This window comes from Scyliorhinus canicula, chromosome 6 (genome assembly GCF_902713615.1).
Source record: "Scyliorhinus canicula chromosome 6, sScyCan1.1, whole genome shotgun sequence".
NCBI lineage: Eukaryota > Metazoa > Chordata > Chondrichthyes > Carcharhiniformes > Scyliorhinidae > Scyliorhinus > Scyliorhinus canicula.
In genome coordinates, this window is record NC_052151.1 from 105,567,266 (window position 1) to 105,586,982 (window position 19,717).

General features: G+C 46.5%; 1 protein-coding gene across 8 annotated transcripts in view; it reads left to right on the forward strand.

Annotated features, from left to right (window-relative positions):
* Positions 1–19,717, forward strand: part of l3mbtl3 (L3MBTL histone methyl-lysine binding protein 3) — a 189,090-nt gene that overhangs the window by 85,556 nt on the left and 83,817 nt on the right. For all 8 annotated transcript variants that reach the window (XM_038799815.1, XM_038799810.1, XM_038799814.1 and 5 more), the window contains 4 exons: positions 1,071–1,147; positions 2,578–2,663; positions 10,144–10,254; positions 13,588–13,702. In XM_038799815.1, coding sequence (XP_038655743.1) covers positions 1,071–1,147; positions 2,578–2,663; positions 10,144–10,254; positions 13,588–13,702 — 389 coding nt within the window. The remainder of the gene's footprint in view (positions 1–1,070; positions 1,148–2,577; positions 2,664–10,143; positions 10,255–13,587; positions 13,703–19,717) is intronic.

Consider the following 19,717-nt stretch of genomic DNA (forward strand, 5'->3'; position numbering starts at 1 on the left):
TGTAATGACTTGTATGTAACTTGCTATTATCTTATTGTGGGGTTTAGCTAATGTTCTATCTTCTGTAATTTGTTCCTTGTTAATTAGTGCTGCGTAACCCCTCCTGCATCTGGACAATATTTCTGTTAGCGGTAAAATGCTGGATAAATTGGGAAATTGATGCTCTGAAATAGTCTCAAAATATAAATATATGAATATATCAGAAAGGATAGTCATTGCCTTCCAAAGTGAAGGAATACCATGACTGAAGAGCAATGGCCCTACTGGCATACTCTGTCTATAAGTCCTGCAGGAATGTGGTGGAACTTCTGCAAGTTAAGCCAGAACTCGGATGTATGAGTCCACAAAGCTCCTTGGAGTTGTAGCCTGCACCCATACCACCAAGGACAGAAGAATTAGAGACAACGTGGATAAAATTGGAGACTCGCAGGCCAAGATTTTTTTGTTTCCAGCCAAGGAGAACATTGACAGGCCAAGTCACCCGTTAAAATGAGGCACACTAGCCTTCTGAACATTAAATACATGGCCCAGCTTGAGAGTCCAAGCCTGAAGAGTTTAATTGCAATTTTCTCACTTTAAACCATTGCGCACTGCACTGAAACTGTTCCTTGGCACCCCTCTTATGAATCTGATAACCTCCAGCGTTTTGTGATCTCCCTGATATTTGATGGTGTTCTCTTCATGTGTCCCCTGAGATGAAAACACCTTCCTGTTTAGGGTCAGCACAGGCAGGCACACTCCAATTAATTGAAAGACTTCGGCCTTCCATATCGAATGTGCGTATTGGGAAAATTTAATAAAGCTGCACAACTGACCAATGTAAAAGGATTTTAGTTGTGAACCACTGGAATGAATAACCGTAACAATATAAGTATGGTTGCAGTTCTGACAAATAAGTCTGGGATTTTCTCAGAACTCCCACAACGTCAATGTAAATGTGGTAGAAATTGGGTTTCTGCCACATTATAACAAGATTATAATAGTGGAGTAAAATCAGTGGTTTGGATGTATACATTTATACTGATATCATATTAGAACTTCACTGTTGTGCTGCCCTGTTTGTTTTCCAGGTGTGATGCCACTAGTCCTTACATTCACCCAGTTGGATGGTGCCTGCAGCATGGGAAAACCCTCACAACACCTCCAGGTGAATGCCCTCAACGCCCTGGTTGCTGTATACATTATATAGGATAGGTTATATTAACTTGTGAAGCTGCATTCCAGCAGAGCTTGCCGGCATCACTTGTGGAGATTAGCTTGCCCTGTGGGAATTTTAACCTAGGAATTTTAATGACCTAAACATCTTGCAGGATGGATTAGCCTGTGTGACTGAGTTCACAGCATACAAAGGTGAGGATACAACCCAGAGCATAAATCCATCAAATCTGAAGTTATCGCGTGTGAAATACAAATAAAATATAAACTACCAAAGAAACCAACATGGAAATTGCCATGTTATTTAATAATGTTTATTCTGTTTTTTTTTTCATTCTTTCATGGGATGTGAGTGTCTCTGGCAAAGCCTGCATTTTCTGTGCATTCCTAATTTTCTCTTGAATTGAGTGGCTTCTTGGACCATCTCAGAGGGCAGTTCAGGGCCAACCGCATTTTGGGGGAATCACATATGGGTCAGAGCAGATAAGGACGGCAGATATCCTTCCCTAAAGGACATTAGTGAACCGGGTAGGTTTTTACAGCAATTAATGGTAGCTTCATTGTCACCGTTACTGAGACTAACTTTCAATTCCAGATATTATTCATTGAATTTCAATCTCACCAGGTTGTGAGGTGATATTTGAGTTTACGTCCGTAGACTATTAACTTCAGCCTCTGGATTACTAGTCCAGTGACAATGACACAATGCCACCATCTCCGCTATTGGAATATAGATTGCAGGGTGTGCTGAAATGTCAGTAAATGACAGTTCTGTGGCAGGGGTGGATCAATTGTTATACATTGACAATCCTGATGTTACTTTCCACATGTTCAGTTTGCATCATATTGATGTTGAAGTACTGCTATTGGTGTCAGCAATGCTGATAGATGCAACAGTAAATAATGTCTACCAGTATATATGCAAACCTGACAGCACATACCTTTAATGTTGGATAAATTGAAAAGCATCTGAAACGGTTATCCTGTCCTGTCACGTATTTTGATGAAAATTTCACTGCTTATTAAAATGAGAAAAGGTCGTGAATTCTGAAATACTGGATTATCAAACCATCAGTATCAGATTTTGACCATTTCCATCAAATCTCCTCTTATCCTTCTTCTCTCCAACGAGAACAGGCCCAAACCTCTTTGATCTATCTTCTTACTGAAGTTTCTCATCCTTCGAACTAGTCTTGTAAACCTTTTCTGCACTCTCTCCAATGTTAACAAAGTATTTAGTTTGGTTAGATTAATATGTGATAAATATAACGCTTGACATGTGAGTAGCTTTAGTACATTAATGTTGTAGTGCCAGTGCAAGGTGAAAACTGGAGTTTCCTTGGTTTGCTCGTGTTGGAAGGGTTACTTGTTGAACTGGAAGATTTGAAGATGGCTCATGAACTGTTTATTTCATTGACACAGATTACCACGATCCGAAACGGTTTTCTTGGGAGAAGTACTTAGAAGAAACAAGCTCTCTGCCTGCTCCTGCACGTGCATTTAAATCTGTAAGTAACCACAAATAAATTTGTAATGTTGCTTAGACAAATGTAATATATCAAATAAACAATTTACCTGAACATTATAAATTAAATCACTTTTGGCACTTGCAATATATTTTGGTCCTACAAAAGTAAATTCCAAATCTAATTTCCTCGTGCCGAAGCAAGAACTGATTATAATCTGCCCAACATCTGAGATTCTGGCTACAGACTGATATTTGTAAACTAAAAATTGGTCTTTTGGAATACATTTTTTTTCACACAAAATTTGGTGTATTTAGACACTGCGGTTAAATTCCAATTTTTATGACTTCCGGTGGCAGCCATGGAGTGAGCGGGCGCATATTTGGGGGCTCCTGCTCAAGCTGGATTATTTGGTATTTTCCCTGCCTGAAGGGTGAAGTATTTGATTGCAGAAGTGCCTGGGGAAGGTTTTACTCCTCTGGTGTGGCTGGTGGATGGATCCATGAACTAGGAGTGGGGCAAGAAGGAAAGAGCTGCTAGAGCAGGAGAGTCTTCGTGGTGCGCCAAAGGAAAAGATTGCGGAGGGCAAGGTGGTTGCTCTGCCAGCCCAGTGGTCAATGGAGCAGCTAATAGACCTGGCCAAGTTGATGGAGCTGATTAAGTCCGGGATCGAGAGAGGGGAGTAGAGGCTGTTCCCGGAGCCAGGTGATTCAGAAAGCAGATGAGGTGGTGAGGGAGCATGAGGAGTAGCCCACCTCGACGATAGCTGAGGTGGGGGTGATGTGGGAGACCTAAAAGAGGCTGAAGGAGACGGTGGATGATGTGAAGAATTGCTCCAGAGGACAAAATCTGAGGATCATGGAGATGCCCGAACGCATCAAAGGTGCAGAGGCCGGCGTGTACGTGGCTAAAGGAGAAGCTGATGGGGGATGGAGCCTTTGATCGGCCCCTGGCGGTCAACTGAGTGCTCAGAGCTGTGATGAGGAGGCTGCAGGCAGATGGGCAGAGGAGCCGCCAATTGCATTGGTGGTGCGGTTGCTGTTTTTTGAATAAGGAGAAGATTCTCCGATGGGCGAGGCAGATTAGGAAGTGCACGTGGGAAGGAACAAGCTACTGGTGTACCAGGACCTGGGAGCAGAACTGGCGAAGAGGAGGGCCGGGGTTAACCAGGTCAAGGCTGCCCTCTTTAAAAGGCGGTTGAAGTTTGGAGTAACTCTAGGTAATTTTCCAGAAGTGGGAGTACTAATTCGACACGACAGAAGAAGCGATGGGGTTCATGAGGGACAATGGAATGGGAGGAGAGTGAGGACATTTGGAGGAGTTTGTGCGTGTGTTTTGTTTTTTTCAAAAGGTTTTTCTTTTAAAGAGTTTTTGAGGGCTGGTTTTCCATGGACGTGTACTTTTTGTGCTCTTTAAGGGGTATAGATGTTGGGGGTGGGGGGGGGATTTGGGGTACCATGCTAACTGGGGCTGGATAAGAGGAGTGAACTGGGGGGTTGTCAGGAGCTAGGTGCGGAGGCGTGAGGGATTGGGTGATGCTTTGTTTGGGGGGAGGGTTGCTGATAAGGATGTGGTTGATGTGGTGCAGTTGAAAAAGGATCGATGACGGTGGACATCCAAGGGTGGACCTGGAGGGTCGCGTGGTGCGGGCCGGAGGCTGGCCCAAAAAGGGATATGGCTGATTGGGGGTGGGGGGTCGAGAGTCCGCCGACCAGGCTGGCCATGTCGAAAGTGATGGGGCTGAATGGGCCGGTCAAACGGTCATGTGTGTTTGAGCATCTGAGGAGTCTGAAGGCGGACGTGGCCTTCCTGCAGGAGAAGCACCTGAAAATAAGGGAACAGACATGGTTGTGAAAAGGATGAGTGGGGCAGGTGTTGCACTTGGGACTGGATCAGAAGATGAGGGGGTTGGCGGTGTTGGTGAATAAGCGGGTGCCTTTTGAGGTGAAGAAGATTGTGGTAGACTCGGGGAGGGGGTGTGGTCGTGATGGTGAGTGGGAAGCTGGGAGGGGTTACCGGTGGTTCTGGTAAACATTTATGCCCTAAATGTATGGGGATGATGTAGATTTATGAGGCGGATTTTAGGGAAGATTCCAGACTTGAATTGCACCAGTTGATCTTGGGAGGTGATTTTAATACGGTTACAGAACCAAGCTAGGACCGGTCGAGCCCAAGGTCAGTGAAGGTATCTGCAGAGGCGAAGGAGCTGAAGGGCCTTTTGGAGCAAATGGGTGATGTGTGTGTGGGGGGGGGAGAGGGGGGGAGCGGGTGAAGGAATTTTCATACTTTGCATCAGTATTCACCAAAGAGAAGGAATTGGTGGATGTTGAGTCTGGAGAAGGGTGTGTAGATAGCCTGGGTCACATTGAGATCCAAAAGGATGAGGTGTTGGGCGTCTTGAAAAATATTACGGTGGGTAAGTGCCGAGGGCCTGATGGGATCTATCCCAGAATACTGAAGGAGGCAAGAGGGGAAATTGCTGAGGCCTTGACAGAAATCTTTGGATCCTCGCTGTATTCGGGTGATGTCCCGGAGGACTGGAGAATAGCCAATATTGTTCCTTTGTTTAAGAAGGGTAGCAAGAATAATCCAGGGAACTACAGGCCGGTGAACCTTGCATCAGTGGTAGGGACATTACAGGAGAGAATTCTTCGAGACATGATCTACGCCCATTTGGAAGCAAGTACCGTATTAGTGAGAGGCAGCATGGTTTTGTGAAGGGGAGGTCATATCTCACTAATTTGATAGAGTTTTTCGAGGAGGTCACATAGATGATTGATGCAGGTAGGGCAATGGATGTTTTCTATATGGACTTCAGTAAGGCCTTTGACAAGGTCCCTCATCGCAGACTGGTACAAAAGATGAAGTCACATGGGATCAGAGGTGAGCTGGCAAGATGGATACAGAACTGGCTAGGTCATAGAAGGCAGAGAGTAGCAATGGAAGGGTGCTTTTCTGATTGGAGGGCTGTGACTAGTGGTGTTCCGCAGGGATCAGTGGTCGGACCTTTGCTGTTCGCAGTATATAAATTTATTTGGAGGAAATGTAACTGGTCTGATTAGTAAGTTTGCGGACGACACAAAGGATGGTGGAATTGCGGATAGCAATGAAGGCTGTCAGAGGATACAGCAGGATTTAGATTGGGCGGAGAGATGGCAAATGGAGCTTAATCTCAACTAATGTGAAGTAATACATTTTGGAAGGTCTAACACAGGTAGGGAACATACAGTGAATGGTAGAACCCTCAAGAGTATTGACAGTCTGAGAGATCTAGGTGTACAGGTCCACAGGTCACTGAAGGTGACAACACAGGTGGAGAAGGGAATCAAGAAGGCATACGGCATGCTTTCCTTCATTGGCCGGGGCATTGAATAAAAATTGGCAAGTCATGTTGCAGCTGTATAGAACCTTAGGCCACACTTGGAGTATAGTGTCCAATTCTGCTCGCCACACTACCAGAAGGATGTGGAGGCTTTAGAGAAGGTGCAGAAGAGATTTACCAGGATGTTGCCTGGTACGGAGGGTGTTAGCTATGAGGAGAGGTTGAATAAACTCTGTTCTCACTGGAACGTCGGAAGTTGAGGGGTGACTTGATAGAGGTCTACAAAATTATGAGGGGCATAGATAGGGTGGATAGTCAGAGGCTTTTTCCCAGGGTAGAGAGGTCAATTACTAGCGGGACATAGGTTTAAGGTGCAAGGGCAAGGTTTAGAGGAGATGTATGAGGCAAGTCTTTTTACACAGAAGGTAGTGGGTGCCTGAAATGAAATTAAATGAAAATCGCTTATTGTCTCAAGTAGGCTTCAAATGAAGTTACTGTGAAAATCCCCTAGTCGCCACATTCCAGCGCCTGTTCGGGGAGGCTGGTACAGGAATTGAACCGTGATGCTGGACTGCCTTGTTCTGCTTTAAAAGCCAGCGATTTAGCCCTGTGATAAACTAGCCCCGAGGGAACTCGCTGTCTGAGGGGGTTGTGGAAGCAGGGACGATAGTGACATTCAAGGGGCGTCTTGACAAATACATGGAATAGGATGGGAATAGAGGAATATGGACCACGGAAGTGTAGAAGATTTTAGTTTGGACGGGCAGCATGGATCAGGTTTGGAGGGCCGAAGGGCCGGTTCCTGTGCTGTACTTTTCTTTGTTCTTTGTTCTCCCGCATGCACCGGGTGTACTCCCGGATTGACATTTTTGTGCTAGATAAGGCATTGTTGGCTGCGATGGTTGACTCGGCGTACTTGCTGATTGTGGTCACCGACCACACGCTGCATTGGGTGGATTTGCGAATGGACCTGGGGGTGAGGGCCCAGCGTTTGTAGTGGAGGCTGGATGTGGGGCTGTTGGCGGATGAGGAGGTGGTGTGTGAGTGGGTAAGGGCTGCCATCCGGGGGTAATTGAAGTTAAACGACACGCGGGAGATCACGGCCGACGTGCTGTTGGAGGTGCTTAAGGCGGCGGTTAAGGGGGAGTTTATTTCAATTTGGAAGCATCGAGAGAAAAATGAGCAAGCGGAGATGGCAAGGCTGGTAGATCCTGAGGAGAGGCAGAGGCTCCAGATGGAGTTTGGGCTAGTTGTCCAAGTGGAAGGTGATGGGGCAGTTGAGGCGAGCCAGAGAGGCAGTGTACGAGTACGGTGAGCAGGCGAGCAGGATGGTGGCCCACCAGTTGAGGAAGCAAGAGGTGGTGAGGGAGATTGGCAGAGTAAAGGACAATAAGAGCAGGGTGGTGTTGGACCCGGAGGGGGTGAATGTCGTGTTTGAGGTGTTTTATAGGAGGTTATATTGCTAGGGGGGAGGGGATGCGGTGGTATTTGGATAGGCTGAAGTTCCCCAAGGGGTAGAGCAGGAGATGGTTCAAGGATTGGGAGCACCAATTGGGTTGATGGAGGTGATGGACAGTATGGGGGTGATGCAGGGAGGGAAGGCCCCGGTTCCGGATGGGTTCCCAGTGGTATTGTGTAAAAAGATTGGAGGGGGGGGGGGGATGGGACCTGGGGCCACTGCTGGTGAGGGAGTATAATGAGACAAGGCGGAGAGGGGAACCCCCCCCCCTCCCAATTTTGTCGCAGGCTTCCATCTCCCTGATATTGAAAAAGGACAAGGATCCAGAGCAATGTGGGTCGTTCCGCCTGATATTGTGACTGAATGTAGACAACAAGTTGTTGCCAAAGGGGCTGGCCTCGCGAATAGGGGACTGCATCCCGGGGGTGATAGGCGAGGATCAAATGGATTTTGTGAAGGGGAGGCAGTTGACAGCAAATGTTAGGAGGCTGCTCAACATAATTATGCTGCCTTCAGAGGGGCAGGAGGTGGGAGTACTGGTAGCCATGGACACGGAAAAGGCATTAGATCAGGTGGAGTGCGAATATTTGTAGGCGGTATTGTGACAGTGCGGCTTTGGGCACGGGTTGTGGATTGTGTCTGCTTGCCATAAAAGGAGCCAGTCGCAAGTGTACGGACGAATTAAGTGAACTTGGGATACTTTGGGCTGCAACAGCAGATGAGGCAGGGGTGTCCACTCTCCCTGTTGCTCTTTGCTTTGGCAATAGAGCCGCTGGGAATGGCAATTAAGGCATTGAAGTACTGGAGAGGGATTGTGCATGGAGGTGGGAGGGTGGTGCTGAGTCTCACTACATGCGGATGACCTGCTGCTATCTATTTCAGGGTAATATTCGGGACATTACGGTTATTTTGGAAGAGTTTGGCCGGTTCTCCGGGTACAAGTTGAATATGGGAAAGAGCGAGGTGTTCCCGATTGAGACTATGAGGGCAGGAGAGGAGGCTAGGCGAATTGCCGTTCAAGGTGGTGAGGGCGAGTTTTTGATCCTTGGGCATCCAGGTGACACGGAGCTGGGCGCAGCTGCACAAACTGAAGGTGACTCGGCTGGTGGAGCAGATGAAGGGAACTTTAAGAAGTGGGATGTGCTGCCGCTTTTGCTGGCGAGGCGGGTGCAGACAGTAAAAATGACGGTGCTGCCAAGGTTCTGTTCGTGTTTCAGAACCTCCCAATCTTTGTTCCAAAGTCGTTTTTCAAAAAGGTTAACGCGCTAATCTCTGGGTTTGTGCGGGCGGGGAAGGTCTTGCTGTTTCGAAGGGTTTTCCTGGAGTTGGGGGGGTGGGGGGGCTGCTGGAGTTACCAAACATGTTGAACTATTATTGGGCGGCGAATATCACTTTGGTTAGGAAATGGGTCGTGCAGGAGGAGTTGGCATGGGGTCAGATGGAAGCGGCATCGTGCAGGGGAAACGGGTTTAAGGGGGAGGGGGATGTTGTCAGCACCTCTGCCGTTCTCGCCGGCCAGGTACTCTGTAAGCCCAGTGATGGTGTTGGTATTAAGGGTGTGCAGGCAGTATTTGGGACTGGACTCTGTGTGGGCACCAATCTGCGACAACTGTAAGTTTGCACATGGGGAGGTTTCATGTGATTTGGGAACCTATTTACAGGGGGCACGTTTGCGAGGTCGGTTGACCTGGAGGAAGACTACGAACTGCCGAAGGGGAATAGTTTTCGGTACCTGCAGGTCTGGGATTTTAGAAAGAGAGATGTGCTGTCCTTCCTTGGGCTGCAGCCCCTGGTGTTGCAGAATAAGATGCTGTCGAGGGATGAGATAGGGGAGGGGAAGGTGTCTGAAATCTACAAGGAGTTGATGGAATGGGAGGGGCCCTAATGGAGGACATAAAGCCTAAGTGGGAGGGGAAGTAGAGGCCGGGACTTGGGCTGAGGCCCTGCGGATGGTGAATGCGTCCTCGTCGTCTGTGAGGTTACGTGTCATTCAGTTTAAAGTAGTCTGTAGGACACGTATGACAGTAGCAAGGATGTGTTAGGGTGTAGAGGATGGGTGTGGGTGGTGCGTGTGGAGGCCCGTGAATCACGTCCACATGTTCTGGGCACGTCTGAAGCTGAAGGGGTTCATGCGGGGGGGTGCGGATGTAATATCTGAAGTGCTGGGGGTGAAGGTGGACCCTAGTCGAGAGGTAATTATATTCGGGGTGCCCGAACATCAGGGAGTCCAGAGGGTAAGTGAAATCTTTCCCTCCTTGATAGCCCGGAGACGGATCTTGTTCAGATGGAAGGACTTGGAGCCGGCGAAAGCGGTAGTGTGGGTGAGCAACCAGGTGGAATTTGGGAGGCAGGAAAGGGTTAAGTTTGTCTTGAGGGGGTCGGTTGATGGGTTCACTTGGACGTGTAAGCCGTTTAAAGATTTCTTTAAGGAGTTTTGAGGGGTCAACAAAGGGGGAGGGGAGAATGGGGCGAATAAGGGGGTAAAAGGGGGAAGGCAGGACGGGAGATGGTGGCAGTATTGGGGAGGGGGATGTTAGTTGTTCTTCTGCTTTGTTTATATGAAAATGCCTTGAATAAAATATTTTTTTAAAGAATTCCAATTTGATGTTTTATATCCATTTGACATCCACAATTCAAAGTTTTTGAATGTTTATGGAATGTCACTTGCACATCAGAGTTTGCAGAGGCTGTCTGAGAAAAGTCATTCTCAAACTAATTATCATTTCCCCGTGTTGTTTCAGCGGCCGACACATGGCTTTTTACCAAATATGAAATTTGAAGCTGTCGATAAGCGGAATCCATTGCTAATCAGAGTAGCAACAGTTGTAGACACAGATGATCACAGAGTAAAGGTGGGTTATTGCACACGGATGTATTTGCGATTGGAATATACAATTGTTGAGATGATTTGATTTGCAATTTATTAAGTGGGTGCGTTTTAAAAGGTATGTTTTAAAAATTGTACATCAGTTGGTTCAATGAATAAATGAAATGAGTGATGCAGTTCTGAATCATACAGATCAGCAAGATCTAAGTTTCATCGCTGTTACAGGTTGAATAGAGGTTCCATTTGAGGTCTGGAAAAATTGACCCCAAAGTCTCTGATCCCAATGCCTGTCCCAGTATCTTTATACATATTAAATCAGGACTAAATTGGGCCTGATTTGGTTTTGGCTTTTCAAAAGTGCCAGTTTTAGATTAATAAAGCCAACGTTATTAAAGTAATAGCAATCCATCCTAGCCCCATATCTACTGATTTCTGAAAGTGCCTAGCTTCAAAATTCTCACCTGCAGCAGAGACCCACGTTACGAGTCAGGTTGACCTTTCAACATACAAAGATGTGAACATATAAATTAGGAGCAGGGGTAGGCCAGCAAAATGGGATTGCTGCTCTGACAGGGGATATGAATTAAACATAACTAGGGTCTCGCCTTAAGTATGCATGATAGATTACATGGTAATGTTTGATGATCAGGAGAGTTCCCCCAATTTCCTGGCCAACATTCTTCAATTAATTTGATGGAAACAAATTTGATAATGTATTTCATTTGCTGTGTGTGTGGCCTTGCAGTGGGCAAATTGTCTGCCATGTTTCCTTTTATTACATATTACTACATTGTGACTACATTTTAAAAGCACTTAAATTGACCATAAAGTATGTGGTGACATTCTGACATCATTAAAGGTGCTGCATGAACACATGTGTTTTCAAGAGCACATGTGGTACTTTTTGTAGACTTGGTATACAAACCATCTGAGTGGTATTGTTAATCAATGTCTAATTAAGGTCAGTTTTGCGTTGGAGGCCAAGCCCACTGGAAATTGAATTGAGAATTTTCCAATTCATTTTGCACAGAAAAGTACAATTCATCCAGAAGATCAAAAGATTTCTCATGATCCTAAGCCATTGGATTCACTAATTTACCAATCTATAGTTTATTAAAAATCATGGCCAGGATTCTCCGAGCGCACGCCGGCTCGGAGAATCGGAGTTGACAGCGAGGTGGCCCGCGATGCGAGCCACGATTCTCCGGTGACTGGAGAATCGCCGCCAGCCGCTCACGGGCGGTCGACACGTGCTGGTTGGGGACCGTTGAGAGAGGCCCCCGCGGTGATTCTCCGTGCTCGACTGGCCGATTTCTGGCTGGCATGGTTCTAACATGGTTCCACCCGGAAGGAGCTCAAACCTGCGCCGCAGTGGCCGTCCTGGTGAGGGGGTGGGGGGTGGGGGGGGGGGGGGGGGGGATCAGACTCCGCGGGGGCCTCCAGGACGGATAGACCTGTGATCAGGGGCCACTGATCGGTGGGCGCACATGATCTGGGGGAGGCCTACCTTCTTCCGCGCCGGCCTGCTGTGTTGCTCCGCCATGTTGCGCAGGTCCGGCAGAAGCAGCCGGCGAGCACATGCGTGGGGCCATGTATCAGCGCTGCAAGCAGCACTCGGTGCCATACTCTCCCCCTGTGAGCCATGGAACCGCTGAGCCAGGAGGCCTGTTGACAACGGCGTGAAACACTCAGGTGTTTATGCCGGCGTCAACAATTAGCCATGATTTTAGTGAATCCTGGCCCAAATCACTGAGTGTCTTTAAGACATAGATAGGTTCTTGATTAATAAGGGGACCAGGGGTTATGGGGAGAAGGCAGGAGAATGGGAATGAGAAAATATCAGCCATGATTGAATGGCGGGGCAGACTCGATGGGCCGAGTGGTCTAATACGGCTCCTATGTCATATGGTCTTGTATGTTGAGCATCTCTTCTCTACACAACTTTGCTATTTGTCATTTTTTTGGCACACTTCCTTGCGAACTTTACAAATTTTTGGCCATGTTAAAAATGTTGACGTCTGATGTTAATAGGCTGCTGCACTGTGTAAGTACGGTCTTACGCCAGTAGGTGCTGATCTAATATGTTCTTCCCACAAGTTGTTCAAAATTCTTTCTGAAAATTGTTCACTCGTGGTTTTTCTAAGTGAATAAAAATTCTAAGCCCCAAAATAAGTGTTTTAAAATATTAAAATAACTGTTCCAGATAACATGATTAAAGTTATCCACTGAGTTGTCTTTTGTGTTTTTTTTAAGTTGTCATTGACATTGTTGCTTGAAGGTCTCCAAACATAATCTGGTGTTTCACTTTCCGCTGTTAGTAGAATACAAGCAAATACTACTTTCCATCTCATCTGTGTTTCGTTGACCAAAGACCGGTTTGAACAAAAAAAAAGTGAGATTATTTGCTGACTTGATGGCCTGGATTTTCACTCCCAAGGCAGGTGTACAGTGTTCAGAAATTTCACGGCTTGCTGCACCTGACCAGGATGGAGGGCATGTTCCCCAAATGGTGGGTTCTTCTTTTTGGGGGGGGTGCGTGTGGGATGGGGTTGGGTTCAGTGGCTCCAGGCAAAGATCAGAGGCAGCCATAAGGGCTGGTAAATACCAAAGCAGGTTGTTTAAAAGCTTCACCTCTGTTATCTGGGGCCTTGTCCCAGTGGTTTTCTTCAACGTTAGACTCTCCCGTCTTCAACCTTCAATGGAAAGGCATCCAGCATTAATAACACTATAATGAAAGCACTTAGGGTTTTGCCAACAAACTATTGAAATTACTAGAACAGATTTTCTTTCAACTCTGACACAGACCGTTTTTCAACTTTTTAAGAACGGAATTTGACTAACTTGACAGTTCCACAGACCTTATTCGCCCTTCAAGAACATTGATGTCTACTCTTAATTCATAACTTGCAAATTGTGAGATAAGGCCCTTTCTCCAGCAAATATTGGGCGTTTTTGAACTCGAACACTGTGTCCCATCGACCCTGCTGAGTTTGAGTTTCCCGTGTGTGAGTCACGTCCTCCCCGGTTTCCACTATTCCCTGATTAAAAATTGTTTCTGGGGGCTGGACTTTGAGATCCAGGATCGTTCTGCCATTTTAGGTACGCCACATCGTCCCCAACACTACGAAAATCCAGACCAGTTATCAATGGCGCAGGAGATCCACTAGCAAATGAAGAACTATTGACAGATTGTTCATTGTTTCATGAGTAGATTTGAAATTTTGCCTTGCTACATAAATTGAATTTAAGTGAGCATTGATCTTTAAAAATATAATTATCTTGGAGTGCTCAGTGGAAAATTTAGTGACTATATTAACTGAATTTGAGTTTGACTAATCGTCTCATATCATTTATCTAGATACATTTTGATGGCTGGAACTATGATTATGATTACTGGATTGATGCCGACAGTCCTGATATCCATCCTGCAGGCTGGTGTGCTAAAACTGGACACCCTCTTCAACCACCTATCAGTAAGCTCCATCTACTAAATCCATCTTCTAGCAAAGCCCATATTTAGAACATAGAAAAATACAACACAGAACAGGCCCATCGGCCCACGATGTCGTGCCGAACTTTTGTCCCAGATTAAGAACAAATTAATCTACACCCCATCATTCTACCATAATCCATGTACCTATCCAATAGCCGCTTGAAGGTCACTAATGTTTCTGACTCAACTACTTCCACAGGCAGTGCATTCCATGCCCACACTACTCTCTGGGTAAAGAACCTACCTCTGACATCCCCCTATATCTTCCACCATTCACCTTAAATTTATGTTCCCTTGTAATGGTTTGTTCCACCCGGGGAAAAAGTCTCTGACTGTCTACTCTATTTATTCTCCTGATCATCTTATAAACCTTTATCAAGTCGCCCCTCATCCATCTCCGGTCTAATGAGAAAAGGCCTAGCACCCTCAACCTTTCCTCGTACAACCTACTCTCCATTCCAAGCAACATTCTGGTAAATCTCCTTTGCACCTTTTCCAAAGCTTCCACATCCTTCCTAAAATGCGGCGATCAGAACTGTACTCCAAATGTGGCCTTACCAAGGTTTTGTACAGCTGCATCGTCACCTCGCGGCTCTTAAATTCAATCCCTCTGCTAATGAACGCTAGCACACCATAGGCCATCTTCACAGCTCTACCCACTTGAGTGGCAACTTTCAAAGATCTATGAACATAGACCCCAAGATCTCTCTGCTCCTCCACATTGCCATGAACCCTACCGTTAACCCTGTATTCTGCATTCATATTTGTCCTTCCAAAATGGACAACCTCACACTTTTCCGGGTTAAACTCCATCTGCCACTTCTCAGCCCAGCTCTGCATCCTATCTATATCTCTTTGCAGCCGACAACAGCCCTTCTCACTATCCACAACCCCACAAATCTTCGTATCGTCTGCAAATGTACTGACCCAACCTTCAACTCCCTCATCCAAGTCATTAATGAAAATCACAAACAGCAGAGGACCCAGAACTGATCCCTGCGGTACCCCACTGGTAACTGGGATCCTGGCTGAATATTTGCCATCCATTACCACTCTCTGACTTCTATCAGTTAGCCAATTCATTATCCAACTGGCCACATTTCCCACTATCCCATGCCTCCTTACTTTCTGCATAAGCCTACCATGGGGAACCTTATCAAATGCCTTACTAAAATCCATGTACACTACATCCACCGCTTTACCTTCATCCACATGCTTGGTCACCTCCTCAAAGAATTCAATAAGACTTGTGAGGCAAGACCTACCCCTCACAAATCCATGCTGACTATTCCTAATCAGCAGTGCCTTTCCAGATGCTCAGAAATCCTATCCCTCAGTACTCTTTCCATTACTGCCTACCACCGAAGTAAGACTAACTGGCCTGTAATTCTCAGGGTTATCCCGATTCCCTTTTTTGAACAGGGGCACGGCATTCACCACACTCCAATCCCCTGGTACCACCCCTGTTGACAGTGAGGACGAAAAGATCATTGCCAGCGGCTCTGAAATTTCATCTCTTGCTTCCCATAGAATCCTTGGATATATCCCGTCAGGCCCGGGGGACTTATCTATCCTCACGTTTTTCAAAATGCCCAACACATCTTCCTTCCTAACAAGTATCTCCTCGAGCTTACCAGTCTGTTTCACACTGTCCTCTCCAACAATATGGCTCCTCTCATTCGTAAATACTGAAGAAAAGTACTTGTTCAAGACCTCTCCTACCTCTTCAGACTCAATACACAATCTCCCGCTACTGTCCTTGATCGGACCTACCCTCGCTCTAGTCATTTGCATATTTCTCACATATGTGTAAAAGGCCTTGGGGTTTTCCTTGATCCTAGCCGCCAAAGATTTTTCATGCCCTCTCTTAGCTCTCCTAATCCCTTTCTTCAGTTCCCTCCTGGCTATCTTGTATCCCTCCAGTGCCCTGTCTGAACTTTGTTTCCTCAGCCTTACATAAGTCTCCTTCTTCCTCTTAACAAGTCATTCAATCTCTCTTGTCAACCATGGCTCCCTCACTCGACCACCTCTTCCCTGCCTGACAGAGACATACATATCAAAGACACGTAGTACCTGTTCCTTGAACAAGTTCCACATTTCCCTTGTGTCCTTCCCTGACAGCCTATGTTCCCAACTTATGCACTTCAGTTCTTGTCTGACAGCGTCATATTTACCCTTCCCCCAATTGTAAACCTTGCCCTGTTGCACGCACCTATCCCACTCCATTACTAAAGTGAAAGTCACAGAATGGTGGTCACTATCTCCAAAATGCTCCTCCACTAACAAATCTATCACTTGCCCTGGTTCATTACCAAGTACCAAATCCAATATGGCCTCCCCTCTGGTCAGACAATCTACATACTGTGTTAGAAAAGCTTCCTGGACACGCTGCACAAACACCACCCCATCCAAACTATTTGATCTAAAGAGTTTCCACTCAATGTTTTGGAAGTTGAAGTCACCCATGATGACTACCCTGTGACTTCTGCACCTTTCCAAAATCTGTTTCCCAATCTGTTCCTCCACATCTCTGCTGCTATTGGGGGGCCTATAGAAAAATCCCAACAAGGTGACTGCTTCTTTCCTATTTCTGACTTCAACCCATACTACCTCAGTAAGCAGATGCTCCTTTAACTGCCTTTCTGCAGCTGTTATACTATTTCTAATTAACAATGCCACCCCCCACCTCTTTTACCACCCTCCCTAGTCTTATTGAAACATCTATAACCAGGAACCTCCAACAACCATTTCTGCCCCTTTTCTATCCAAGTTTCCGTGATGGCCACCACATCGTAGTCCCAAGTACCGATCCATGCCTTAAGTTCCTTATTCCTGATGCTTCTTGCGTTGAAGTATACACATTTCAACCCATTTCCGTGCCCCTCTGGTTCAGATGCAACCCGTCCTGCTTGTACAGGTCCACCTTCCCCAGAATGCGCTCCAATTATCCAAACCTGAAGCCCTCCCTCCTACACCATTCCTGCAGCCACGTGTTCAACTGCACTCCCTATTCCTAGCCTCGCTATCACATGGCACCGGCAACAACCCAGAGATGACAACTCTGTCTGTCCTGGCTTTTAACTTCCAGCCTAACTCCCCAAACTCATTTATTACCTCCACACCCCTTTTCCTACCTACGTCGTTGGTACCAATGTGCACCACGCCTTCTGGCTGCTCACCCTCCCCCTTAAGGATCCTGAAGACACAATCCGAGACATCCCTAGCCCTGGCACCCGGGAGACAACATACCTTCCGGGAGTCTCGCTCGCGACCACAGAATCTCCTATCTATTCCCCTAACCATTGAATCTCCTATCACTATTGCTTTTCTATTCTCCCCCCCTTCCCTTCTGAGCCCCAGAGCCAGACTCCGTGCAAGAGACCTGGCCGCTAGGGCCTTCCCCCGGTAGGTCATCTCCCCCAACAGCATCCAAAACGGTATACTTGTTTTGAAGGGGAATGGCCACGAGGGATCTCTGCACTGTCTGCTGGTTTGTTTTCTTTCCCCTGAATATAACCCTTTCTCGTAAAACAATCCGGTCCCGACTTTCCTTTACATGTAAAATCTGTTCAACCTCACAAGCAAACAAACTTTCAGACTTCACCGCCCCGCCCCACCCACCCGGGCTGGGGACCGGAACTATTCACATTGTTAGCAGGGTGCAGCCTCCCACATGTTGTTTGTGCACTTGCCTGACAGCCATGTTGTTTATTTGATCACCTGTCAGGTGGGAGTTTGTTCCAGATTATTTAATTGAGATCAGGGCATCCACAACCCTGCTTCCCTCTGCCAACACACTAAACATCTGCCCGTCCCTTCAATAGACAGGACAGAACCCCCCCCCCCCCCCCCCCCCCCCTCGCGTATACACAGAAGAGGAAATTAATTAATGCCCGAAATTGGCACAGAACAACTATGCCTGTCCCATTAGTATAAAACTCCCCTCCCCAACCCACACCTCCGAGAGCACCCTGTCCTGGACCCCACGCGTCGGCAGCAGAGCGAACCCCGCCACCTGCTGCCTGACAAATGCCCTCACCTGCATGTACCAAAAGGCGTTCCCGGGGGGAGCCCGAACTTCCCCTCCAGCTCACCCAGGCTCGCAAACTTCCCGTCTATAAACAGGTCCCCCAACCTCCTGATATGTGCCCTGTGCCAACTCAGGAACCCGCCATCAATTCTCCCCGGAACAAACCGGCGGTTACAAAATTGTGTTTATGAACGCATTTATCACCTTACAGAATGCTAAATATATACATCAATACAGCAGTTGTGTATGTTCCAATTCTGGTCATTTTGAAATTCGATCGTACGTTGTTGTGAGATTATAAACATAGTATATTAGCTTTTGGCATCTTGGACATCTTGCATCTCTATTAAAGTTGCAAATCTTCCAGATTTAGTGAAACTGGACAATCTTTGGAAATATTTATATACTACTATCTGAAGATCAGTAGTTTGGAATTTTAAAATAGTTATAATGTTTGAACCGATAGATCATTTTCTATAATTTTTTCTAAAGCACATTAAATTGTATCTTATCACATAATTGCAGCAAAATATTTGATTTAGAATTAACAATATCAAGTTCTTTACTTCTTGTGGAGAGGATTGTTATCACTAAGGAGGGAGTGATGGGCAAGCTAATGGGGCTAAAGGTAGACAAGTCTCCTGGCCCTGATGGAATGCATCCCAGAGTGCTAAAAGAGATGGCTAGGGAAATTGCAGATGCACTAGTGATAATTTACTGAAATTCACTAGACTCTGGGGTGGTCCCGGTGGATTGGAAATTAGCAAGCGTGACGCCACTGTTTAAGAAAGGAGGTAGGCAGAAGGCAGGAAATTATAGGCCAGTGAGTTTAACTTCGGTAATAGGGAAGATGCTGGAATCTATCATCAAGGAAGAAATTGCGAGGCATCTGGATAGAAATTGTCCCATTGGGCAGACGCAGCATGGGTTCGTAAAAGGCAGGTCGTGCCTAACTAATTTAGTGGAATTTTTTGAGGACATTACCAGTGCAGTAGATAACGGGGAGCCGATGGATGTGGTATATCTGGATTTCCAGAAAGCCTTTGACAAGGTGCCACACAAAAGGTTGCTGCATAAGATAAAGATGCATGGCATTAAGGGTAAAGTAGTAGCATGGATAGAGGATTGGTTAATTAATAGAAAGCAAAGAGTTGGGATAAATGGGTGTTTCTCTGGTTGGCAATCAGTAGCTAGTGGTGTCCCTCAGGGATCCGTGTTGGGCCCACAATTGTTCACAATTTACATTGATGATTTGGAGTTGGGGACCAAGGGCAATGTGTCCAAGTTTGCAGATAACACTAAGATGAGTGGTAAAGCGAAAAGTGCAGAGGATACTGGAAGTCTGCAGAGGGATTTGGATAGGTTAAGTGAATGGGCTCGGGTCTGGCAGATGGAATACAATGTTGACAAATGTGAGGTTATCCATTTTGGTAGGAATAACAGCAAACGCGATTATTATTTAAACGATAATTCAGCAGGGGCATGGGAACCTGGATTGTAGTTTTGGGGTACGGGAGATTGAGAGTATAGACGTCAGGAGCACAGATTTGACTTCGCAAGAGGGTTCCAGAGTTCAGGTAGGTGGTTTGAAGTGTGTCTACTTCAATGCCAGGAGTATACAAAATAAGGTAGGGGAACTGGCAGCATGGGTTGGTACCTGGGACTTCGATGTTGTGGCCATTTCAGAGACATGGATAGAGCAGGGACAGGAATGGTTGTTGCAGGTTCCGGGGTTTAGGTTTTTTAGTAAGCTCAGAGAAGGGGGCAAAAGAGGGGGAGGTGTGGCGCTGCTAGTCAAGGACAGTATTACGGTGGCGGAAAGGATGCTAGATGGGGACTCTTCTTCTGAGGTAGTATGGGCTGAGGTTAGAAACAGGAAAGGAGAGGTCACCCTGTTGGGAGTTTTCTATAGGCCACCTAATAGTTCTAGGGATGTAGAGGAAAGGATGGCGAAGATGATTCTGG